At 39.1% G+C, this 11,775-nt stretch overlaps 1 protein-coding gene and 1 long non-coding RNA gene across 2 annotated transcripts; both read right to left on the bottom strand.

Annotated features, from left to right (window-relative positions):
- Nucleotides 1-1,121: 1,121 nt before the first annotated feature.
- LOC139841034 (uncharacterized) lies at nt 1,122-2,657 on the bottom strand. Its single transcript, XM_071831271.1, has 2 exons — nt 1,774-2,657; nt 1,122-1,446 (listed from the first exon to the last, which is right to left on the bottom strand). Exons 1-2 carry the CDS (start codon nt 2,655-2,657, stop codon nt 1,122-1,124), a joined length of 1,209 nt encoding a protein of 402 aa, XP_071687372.1.
- Nucleotides 2,658-3,588: 931 nt separating this feature from the next.
- LOC139875745 (uncharacterized) lies at nt 3,589-10,428 on the bottom strand. The gene is made up of 4 exons (XR_011767946.1): nt 10,268-10,428; nt 4,229-4,276; nt 4,065-4,099; nt 3,589-3,973 (listed from the first exon to the last, which is right to left on the bottom strand). It is a non-coding gene; the product is annotated as an uncharacterized lncRNA (long non-coding RNA).
- Nucleotides 10,429-11,775: the final 1,347 nt, after the last annotated feature.

The following is an 11,775-nucleotide window of genomic DNA, read 5'->3' on the forward strand; positions in this document are numbered from 1 at the left end:
CAAAGGAGTTGTGCAGCTTGGTGATTTTGCTGATTATACGTATCAGGGGAAGGCAATGGTGAACGCTGCTTTTGGTGAGCTTGAGCAGGCTGATTTTGACTATGTCAAAACTATTTCTGCCAAGTTGGATGCTAAGCCCTGTGATCTTTTGAAGACAATTGCTGTTGTTGTTCCTGAAGTCCATGATGATGAAGAGACTCATTTGGAGGTTCCCGAAGCTATGGGGGAGTCTGGGAAGATTGATGCTCCTGCTACTTAGTCATGATATGTAATCGTTGAAACAATTATTGTCTTTTGTATTTTGGCATATGTGCCTGGGCTTAGTTGCCCTTTTGTGAACAATGGTTATGCATGTTATGACATTGATAACTCTAGTTCTGTTAATTTTAGCATGCCTTTTATTTTATATTTTACCATGGATTTTATCCTGCTTAGGTGGGTTAAAAACTCTCTTCCTGCAGGGATTGTCAGACAGTGATCACTTTTAAGGAAACTTTGTTTCCTTACTTCGAGTATTACGAAGTAAATTTTTTGCTTCGTTGCTCGGTATTATGTGGATTATAACAGGGTTATTTATACCTTTGAGGTATGTTCCGGCTGTCATGTCCTCATACAATTCCTTATTTGGAATTTAGTTTTGTCAAGACATGCATTAGTTTGTCAAAAGGGGTTGTAGGAAGTTCATTAAGTTCTGTGTAGGAAGTTTGTAGGCTTCAACTACCAATATAGTAACTTTCAAGTACATATTAAAAAGAAAAGATACAAGGCATTCAATGATAAAAATTTCGGAGGTTAGCTCTGTTCCATGCCCTTGGTATGGGTTTGCCAGGAGTTTTCTCCAACTTGTATGATCCCTTGCCTAGTACTTGTGAAATTACATAAGATCCTTCCCAAGTTGGCCTCAATTTTCCTTCGTATTCAACCTTGCTTGTGTTGTTTAGCCTTAAGACATAATCTCCTACCTTGAAAGTCAAGGGCTTTACTTGTTTGTTGTAATAGCTCTCAATCATTCGCTTGTACGAGGGTTCACGAATCAAAGTTGCCTCTCTTCTTTCTTCGAGTAGATCTAAGTTGATTCGAAGGTTTTCTTCGTTGTTCTCATTGTTTGCTGTCCTGTCTGTTCACACTTGTATTTCAGTAGGAAGAACGGCTGATGTTCTGTACACAAGGCTGTAGGGTGTTTCTCCATTGCTTCGCTTCGGTGTTATCTTATGTGCCCACAACACCAGGGGAAGCTCGTCAATCCATCCCTTTCTGTATTTACCTAAGCGTTTTTCAATTCCCTTGATTATGTCTCGGTTGGTTACTTCCACCTGTCCATTACCCTGGGGATGATATACCGAAGTGAAGTTTTGTTTAATTTTCAATCGGTCGCAGAATTTTGGGAAGATCCCTTCTGCAAACTGTTTTCCATTGTCCGAGACTATTTCTTGGGGGACTCCGAACCTGCATACAATATGTTCCCAAACGAACTTTTCCACTTGCCTACCAGTGATTGCTGTCAAGGGCTTTGCTTCAGCCCACTTGGTAAAGTAGTCGATTGCTACCAGTAGGAACCTTGGACTTCCGGGGGTGTCATTGATGGGTCCGACTATGTCTATCCCCCATTTTATGAACGGCTAGGCTGAGGTAACAGAGACTAATTCTTGCTTCGGTAGTCTGGGGACGTTCGAGCAGATTTGGCAGGATTCACAAGTTTGTAGCACCATTGTTGCATCATGGTGCATCGTAGGCCAGTAGTATCCGAGTCTCATGATCTTTACGACTACTGACCTTGGGCCTGCATGAAGGCCACATATCCCCTCATGCATTTCTTGATTTATAACGATTGTTTGCTTTGGCCCCACACATCGAAGCCATGGGGTAAGGAAGGATCTTCGGTACATGGACCCATTCATCATTTTATAGGAGGGTGCCTTTATCCGTATCTTCCTTGCTTCGTTCTTATCCTCTGGTATTATTCCTGCTTCTAGATACACTTGTAGTGGAGTCATCCATGTTACCTCGTCCTCATGTATGAGATCATTGACTTCTTCTTCCAGGATCAATTTCTTTTCTAATACCTCCACCAAGACTTCTTTCGCGAGATGCTCAAATGTCAATGAGGCGAGTTTGCTTAGTGCATCTACCTTCTTGGTTTGGCTTCTTCGGACATGTTCAATGTCAAAACTTTTAAAGCTTTCGATTAGTTCCTTTGCTTTTGTTAGGTAAAGTTGGATGGTGGGTTGCCGAGCTTCAAAGGTGCCCATGATTTGGTTAGCCACTAGTTGCGAGTCAAAAAAAGCACGAAGGTGGGGAATCTTTAGCTCCTTCCCCATACTTAGCCCCGCGAGTAGCGCTTCGTATTCAGCTTCATTGTTGGTTGTTGCGAATTCGAAACGAAGTGCATAAGTAAACTCTTTTCCTTCGGGATTTACTAACATTAGACCGGCACCTGATCCATCGGAACTTGACGCACCATCAGTGTACAACTTCCATTCTTCACTTTCGACCTTCGGAGTGATGACTTGAGTGGAGTTCTTTGCATCTTCTTCGTCAATACTATCCGTTTCAGCGATGAAATCTGCCAAGACTTGTCCTTTGATCGCGTGTCTGACTCTGAACTCGATGTCATGTTCCCCTAGCTCAATGGCCCACTTGGCCATCCTACTCGACATTTCAGGCTTCGAAAGTACTTGCCTGGTGGGTTTGTTGGTGTAACAACCCTACTTTTTCGTTACTTACGTTAATTGACTGTTATTTATTTAATGGTGACTACTTGAATTTTTATGTGTTTAGCTTAATAAATGCATACTTAGTCCTTGGTGGATTATGAATTAATATGATTATATATTAATTGAACAACTTAATTCGGATTGAATTACAATGAAAATGGTACGGTTTAGAAACCGCAGATAATGTCTTTCAGGACAACGGAACACTCGGATAAAATAATAATAATTATTAACTTATGCAAATATATTTAATTTATTAGATATTTTAATAAATTAAAATCTTTTACTTAGGATTTGTGTCCTAGGCTATTCGAAGCAAAAACTTTACTATGTATAGCACGTTAACCATTCACCGTTCATTTGGGAACAACTAGAACACTTCCGGTTAGAAAACCGAAACTCGGTCAATTGTGACCAACGACACTTAGAATATGTTAATTATCCGTTTAACGGTCGTGGTCATCATCATAAACTAAAATGAAACGAATAAACGAATCGAAATTGTTTAAGGACTAGAACATTGATTATTCCTTTTACATGACAATAATAATAAGTTAACTAGAATTGAAACGGCCCGCGCGTTGCGGCGGGCGCGTTTTGGTTCGCTTTTCATGTAGTTGATTCGTGATATCGTTGTTGTTTTTGTTGGCTGCTTACATTATCAAATTAAAAGTGGCTATGGTGAGCTAATAGTTTCCCAGCTATGCAGATTAACTATTTACGTTGAGAGAATACGTATTGTCGGTTAACGACATTTGTTCCCGGCTTAACTCCTTTTTTTCTTGGGTTGGTCGTTGTCTCTTTCTAGGAATAACATTCTTTTCACGGCTGGATGAAGTTGCAGGGTTCTGGTTCCTCACCTACAATTTACAAAAAACTTATATAATCTGCTTACCACCGGCCAAAAGAAAAGAACATTTATCACAAATTGCATTCAAAAGTTGCCAGTTAATCACATGCTAGTATGAAAAAGCTAACTTCAAAAACACATACAAAAGAATGCTTATCAGAAACTCTATCCGAGAAAAACTACCTAACCATTTAGACAGTACCATCTAAAACATATATATGATTACATGAAGAAGATAAGGCCCAAAAGAGTATCCAAAAACAATATTGAAACACACATCTTGAACGCATGTAGTATATAATCAAACAAAAAACAACAATACATTTGGAAAAAAGAAACTAACAACATGAACTGAAAATAAAACGAAAACTAACCTGAGAATGCAGTAAACGGAATCCGAAAAGACAGCCTGTGAAAACAAAATCCAACAAACAGAGATGAAGATACATAATACAGGAACAACCAAAGTCATAGACGAAAAATATTAACGTATCATCTACCACAAATACACCGATTGAAAGTCTTGTACGAAAACCTACAACAACAAAAGAATATAAAAATTAGTAAGAAGACATGAACAGCGAAAGGAAATAACAAAGGGTTGGTCAGCAAAAATATAATTAAGAAAAGTTAAAATTCTAATTAACAATAAGTTAAAAAGTACTGTCAAAGCAAAGAGCAGTCCGAAGTGGTCTCAATTTAGAGTGCGCCCCTGAAAATAAATTAATAAAATCTGCTAAGAACATCAAACGTAAACATTTCGTAAACAACCATATACACACATGTCAATATGATCAAAGCAATATAGGCATCAGAATAAAATTAGCAAACCAATAAACGTAGGTCCAATAAAACCAAACTTCATTTGAGACCCATATTAACTGACCTAATAGCCTAATAGTAACACCAAAAGATAAGAAGACATGAGGTTACCAAAAGAACGACCGTCTTTTCTCCGGTGAAGGAGATCCCACGCGCCGGTGAACCTGATTATAGCTAACGATCAGAACGAGACCACTCTCGCCGGTGAAGGAGATCCCACGCGCCGCCAAGAACGACCGTCTTTTCCGGTCAATTTTCAAGCTTTTCCGGCCAATTTCCGGCGAGTGAACAATCTCAGACCTTATACCTGGCCCAAGAACGTTTCTTCGCATAGGAAATTACCACCCTTTGCTCCACCACAAGTCTCCCGTCGGCGCCGCCGCTTGTAACCGGAAAGTTATCTTTCCGGCCGGTTACGTTTCTCTCTCTCGATCTATCTTTGTGTTTATTGCTTGATGATTCCTGCCTTTACTTTTATATTAGGAGTAAACCCTAATCTATATATATTTTCATTGTTATATATATTCACATATTTATTTCATATTTATATAGATATAGATATTACTGTTATACTTGCATTCCTGCTTGAATTTTTTAGCTAAACATACATCTATTTCTATTTATCTTCTGTTTTTATTATTTTATGTAACTATATATACTTATTTAACATAGTCATTTTTTTTTTTTAGTCATTTTTTTAGCCTTTACTTAGGTCATCTTTTGGTGTATAGGTTAATATAGATCTTACGCATACCTATGGTCACTTGAGGTCATGTCCTCCTAGTTTAGGGGTGGGTAGGCTTAGAGGGGTTAGAGGCGGTAGTAGGGTAGCCACCCTTGGTAAGATTAGAGTGGGTAGTTGGAATATAGGAACCTTGACGGGCAAGAGGATTGAGCTCGTTGATACCTTTATCAAGAGTAATGTGGACATAGGGTGTGTTCAAGAGACTAGATGGAAGGGTGAAGGGGCGGTAGATATTAAGGACTATAGGTTGCGGTACTCGGGTTCTAGGATAGCACGGAACGGGATAGGTATCTTTTTGGGAAATCTTCATAAGGATAACGTTGTTGACGTGGGTAGGTTTAGCGATAGGATTATGTTGGTTAGTCTAATTATTAAGGAAGAAACTTTCACGGTTATTAGCGCGTACGCACCTCATGCGGGTTTAAGTGATGCGGAAAAGAAGAGTTTTTTGGAATTGTTAGATCAGGTAGTGAGGGGGTGCCCAGCGGATCATCGACTAATTATAGGGGGTGATCTGAATGGACACATTGGAGTGGAGACAGAGGGTTACGAGGGAGCCCATGGGGGTTTTGGGTTTGGTCCTAGAAATGAAGAAGGGCGCTCAATCCTTGAGTTTGCCATTGCCCACGAGTTGGTTGTAGCTAACTCTTTTTTCAAGAAGAGGGATGCTCAGTTAGCCACTTTTTATAGCGGGGGCCGTTGCACCCAGATTGACTTTTTGCTCCTTCGTAAAGGGGAACTTAGGACATGTAGGGACTGTAAGGTCCTTCCAGCATATACGTGCTCCTCCCAGCACAGATTGTTGATCATGGACCTAGTTACTCGGGGAAGAGTTCGTATGAGGGCTAAGGTTGTGCAACATAGAATCCTTTGGAAGAGCCTACATGGAGCGAAGGCAGAGACTTTTAGAACGACTGTTGCCGATAGATTGAGTGTAAAAGGGGATAACGTAGCCCCTGCTGACGTTGACCAGTTATGGAACCGCATGGCGTCCACTATTAGAGAGGTGGCAAAAGAAGCTTTAGGGGTGGCATTAGGGACATCGAGAGAACATAAGAGTAGTAGAGAATCGTGGTGGCTTAGTGACGATGTCCAAACGAAAGTCGCGTTAAAGCAGACGAGGTTTAAGGAGCTCATTACTTTTGGAGAAGGGACACCTGCAGAGAGAACTAGAGTAGAAGAAAGATATAAAGAAGATAAAAGAGAAGCAAAGAAGGCCGTAGCAATTGCAAAAGACAAAGCTTATGAAAATTTATATATGAAGCTAGACTCTAAAGAGGGAGCCAATGACATATATAGAATAGCTAAAGCTAGGGAGCGAAGAGGCAGGGACTTGGTTAGCGTCAAATATATCAAGGATGATGCAGGCCAAAGTATAGTGAGAGAAGACCTTATTAAGAAAAGATGGGAAGAGTATTTTGCATCCCTTTTTGGTAGGGAAAGAACGGAACGGAACAAGGAACTCCACGAGGTTCGTGAATACCAAAACAACTGTTTCTGCACGAGGATTAACCAGGAGGAAGTTAGATCAGCCCTACGAAAGATGGGGAGAAACAAAACAGTAGGACCAGACCAAATCCCAATTGAGGCGTGGAGGTGCCTAGGAGGCGATGGGGTTAGATGGTTGACAAACCTTTTCAACACGACGTTTAGAAGCGCAAAGATGCCTATGGAATGGAGACTCAGTGAGGTCATCCCCATTTACAAGAACAAGGGAGATGCACAAATATGTAGTAATTACAGAGGCATAAAGTTACTTAGTCATACCATGAAGCTTTGGGAGAGAGTAATTGAGACGAGGCTCCGACGCGAGACAAAGGTTTCAGAGAACCAATTCGGTGTCATGCCAGGACGCTCGTCGATGGAGGCAATTCACATCGTTAGAAGCCTTATGGAGAAGTATAGGGAAAAGCAAAAAAAACCTACACATGGCAATCTTAGACCTGGAAAAGGCTTATGACTGTGTCCCGCGCGAGCTGATTTGGAAGACTCTTAATGCTAGGGGTGTCCCAAGTAGATATATAAAAACTATTAGAGATATGTACGATGGGGCGAAGACTCGCGTACGAACGACAGTAGGAAACACAGAGTTTTTCCCTGTAGAGGTAGGTTTACATCAGGGATCGGCACTTGGCCCATATCTTTTCGCTTTGATCCTAGACGAACTAACTAAGAGGATACAAGAGGACATCCCTTGGTGCCTAATATTCGCCGACGATATTGTTTTAGTTTCGGATTCCCAGGATGAGCTTAACAGAAGGCTAGAGCAATGGAGGACTGCACTAGAATCAAATGCCCTACGGATTAGCAGACCTAAATCGGAGTACCTTAGATGCGATTTCAAAGCGAGCGAAGAAGAACAAGAGGATTTAGTGGATGTCAGAATTGAGGATCAGATTTTACCTCCACAAGAGTCCTTTAGATATTTAGGCTCGATGCTTCACAAATCGGGAAGGATAGATGAGGACGTGACGCATCGTATACGAGTAGGATGGTTGAAGTGGAGGGCAGCGAAAGGGGTGTTGTGCGACACGAAGGTACCCCGTAAATTGAAAGGGAAATTTTTCAAGGTGGCAATCAGACCGGCCATGTTGTACGGCTCAGAGTGTTGGCCAATGACGAAAGCCCAAGAGAGGAGGATGGAGGTGGCAGAAATGAGGATGCTTAGGTGGACGCATAGTTTTAAAAAACGGTCGAGGCGTTCGCCTCGAGGCGCGCCTCAGTACGATTTTCAAATTCTCCGTTTAGGAGCGTACGCCTCAAAGGCCATTTAAAACGTACGCCTCAAATGGGAGATGCGGTTCGATTTTGATATGAGGCGGTTCGATTGAAGAGGCGTGCGCCTCATGGTCAAACGAAAAATCGGTGTCTAACTCGCTAATTACTCGGTCAACCGCCGGTGAACGGCAGTCAAACGGCGGTCAACGGCGTCGGAAAACTTAATACTTGCCGGAAGATGAGGAAGGAAAACAGAAAAAGAGAAAGAAGATGAGGGAGGAAGGAAAATTAGACCTGGTAACGTTGATGTTTCATCGGAACAGAAGCTGATGTTTCATCGGAAGAACAAGCTGATGAGGGAGGAAGGACAGATCTGACCTTGGTTTTCATCGGAAGAAAAAGCTGGTTTTCTTTTATCAAGTGTCAGATCTAAAAGTATCTATAGACTATATATTTTAAATATTTTAATTTCTTTTTTCTTTTATCAAATTTCAATTACAGCCCCTAAACTTTTACTAAATTTTAATAATAAGAACAAACTTAATATACACTCTTTAATCTTTAATAAAATGACAATAACAGCCCCTATTATTTATATATTATCAGAATATATATATTTATTATTAAAAGTCAACAAAGGTCAACTCCGCCTCGAACGTACGCCTCGGTTCGCCTCGAGGCATACGCCTCGCCTCACAGAGGGAAAACGCCTCGAGGCACGTTTCCGTTTTTTTAAACCTTGGGTGGACGTGTGGCAAGACCATGCTAGATATGATTCCAAATGGAGTTTTTAGGGAGAACTTGGAAGTTGGGAACATAACCAACAAGTTGAGGGAAGGACGACTTAGATGGTTCGGGCATGTTACGAGGCGCCCACTTTTAGCCCCGGTTAGGAGAGTAGAGACCCTCGTTGTTGGGGGCGTAAGGAGAAGGGGTAGACCCAGACGTAGGTTGGAGGATAGAGTGAAGCTTGACATGAAGGAGCTCTTATTGACCGAGGACATGACTTCTGATAGGAATGTGTGGAGGAGTAGAATTAGAATAAATGACTAGGTTCTACATATGGTTTTTTTTATTTTATTTTATATATTCATATTATATTTCTTGCCTACTCGCTTGTGTGCCCTTCATATATATATATATAATTTTTTTTTTTTTTTGTGGGACTTTACGTATATATAATATATCTATACTTATTGTAGCTTTTTCACATGCTTTATTGCTCTATATGGTTACATGTTTGTATTACATTATATAGCATTTAATTTATACGTACTTACATATCACATGTTTTTATGCTAACATAGTTTACTTATTTGTCTATGACATAGTATACCATCTATTTTATACTGCATACTTTACCTACATGCTTCTTACCAACATGTTTACGTATACTTATTGTACTTACATGACTTGTTATACTTACTTATTTGACACTCACATTTTTTACTTATATGCTATATTACATTATATTGTTATATGCTTTATTTACCTATAATATCGTATTGGAGTATACTTTATTCATGGTGAAGTTTTTTTTTATCAAATTTTTTTTTTTTTTTTTTTTTACTTCACATATCGGTTTTCATGGTTCTTTCTGGTCGGAGGTCCCTAGGAAGCAACCTCTCTGCTCTACAGAATAGGGAGGGACGACTTCCTCTACCTGGGGACCGATAGGTATCCTAGGTGGAGGAATGACTTCCCTTTTACTTTAACCTCCCCCATACTCCACTTCAGTGGAATTGGGTATTGTTGTTGTCGTTGTTGTTGAGGTTACCAAAAGAGAGAAAGAGTGATTATGGTTTGGTTATAACCCTTACCGTATTAGTATTCGTTTTATCCAACGTCTAAAACTAAAAAACCAATACAGGTTATCCCTAATGTGCAATCACCACTTACTATTATAAAGGATAATTCATAACTGACTTTAGTTCCATTCAAGACAAATTAATCACCAGTTTGTAGGATACCTATAATTGCATCAAAAACCCATCTCAAACACTCATAATCCAGTTTTCAACAAATTATTGAAACCAACGTAGTGCAGTCTCTAGACACATTAAAGGTAAACACTTTTAAACACTTGCAGCAATAAAAAGTAAAACCTGATTTACGTTTTATTAAGGTGGAAAAATATATTTATATCCAAGATTAATAATCAAGAATCGCAGACTGTAACTGAATAAACAAAAACCCCAATAAAAAATTCAAACTTGTAACGAAATAACAATCAATTAAACCCAAGACAAATTAATGCCAAAATTCAATCAAATCGGATTAAATAAACACCATACGAGTTCATCATGAATTAATTTAACAAATAATTCCCCTAAAACAGATGAATTAATTTTAACAATTTTAGAGTTAGGGTTAATGAAACCTAATTTAAAATTAATGAAATAATAACATAAAGCGTACCTAAAATGTTACAACCGAGGCTAGAAAGTTTAATTCCAGAAGATGGCAGCTTCAATTTAATTCAAACCTTACGTTGTCCTTTGTTCCGACGATCATCGTTGTCTCACTCTCTAAGGATTGTTTGGAATTGTGTGGATTGATTTGGATGAAGAAAAGATGAAGAAGGGATGAAGAAGGGTGTTGGAATGCAGATTGTTTTGGGGGAGATGGCGATGTGTGTGTTTTGGTTTGGGAGAAGAAGGGAGGAAGAAGGTGCTGGAAGAGAAGAGAAGAAGGGTTTAAAGGGAAGGTGAGATGATGTTTGGAGGGTTTTGGTGAAAGAAACGACAGTTTTTGGGATGCCATGCCATTTGGTGTGTGAGAGTAATAATAACTAAATATTACCAACACATCACAAGTGACAACCGATCCAGTTTTGGAGTTTAAAATTAATAAATTTAATTAAAATACTAAAGCTTATATAATTTGATAATATGAAGATTTGAACTACAAATAAATAACTAAGATGACATTTGATAAGCTGCTTATCGAGTTTGAAATTTGAAAATATAAATATTGTTGAGACGTAAACGGAGTCAAACGCATGTGATCAATATCTCCAAATTATCGAACATGTAATTTATCAGTTTCGATGTGCTCGTTTTCCGTTGATATCTCAACCGTTCATAAACACCTCAAATATACAACTTCTAATTTATATATACAACTTCATGGTCATCTTTATTATTTAATCACAGTAAACGTTGCACAAACACAAACTGTATCTCTAAACACTCACCGGACCACTTCAATTCTTGTTCCTCGAGCACGAACCACAAAGCCGAGCCACTTTGATCGATCAGCACCCCTTGTTGTTTGATCCATTGCTGTTGTTCTGTTGCCGAACACCGAGACCCGCGACTATACACCGATCATCTTTCTCGTTGTCTAAAGGTATTTTCTAATCACAAACTTGATTATTAAATTATATTAACTTTACTATACGTCTAGCGTTATAACTTCAGATTAAAACCAACACTTAATCCATTTTTTTTCACCAAGTTAGGAACCAATTCATGAGTCAGATTGATAAACAGATTCAAGTGTAAAACTTATAGTAATATTGTATCATGTATCGGTCGTCAAATTTTTGAAACTTTGGCCGGGATGAACCAGAACCGATCGTTAAAGTTATCGGTCTCGGTTACGATATCGGGCGGTTTGGCTCTTCCCATAAATCGACTAACACACAAACGTGAACCAACAATCTCATTGTAATGTTGTGTTTTACGTAGGAAATTAGTATACATCAAATGAAAGTAAAAACAATAACAAAAATTAGAGTATATGTATGTATACAAAGAACCTGTGATTAGTTGTAGCACCACAAGTTGCATGAACCTACTAGGTATGTAATTTAGAACTTAAAATTGAAGTAAACGCATCATTCAGTATATGTCGTGAATTTACAAGCGAATAGGTTATATAAAAATTGATGAATACTCTGCTCGACTTCTATATGTCAAAGT

Source organism: Rutidosis leptorrhynchoides, chromosome 1 (assembly GCF_046630445.1).
Source record: "Rutidosis leptorrhynchoides isolate AG116_Rl617_1_P2 chromosome 1, CSIRO_AGI_Rlap_v1, whole genome shotgun sequence".
NCBI lineage: Eukaryota > Viridiplantae > Streptophyta > Magnoliopsida > Asterales > Asteraceae > Rutidosis > Rutidosis leptorrhynchoides.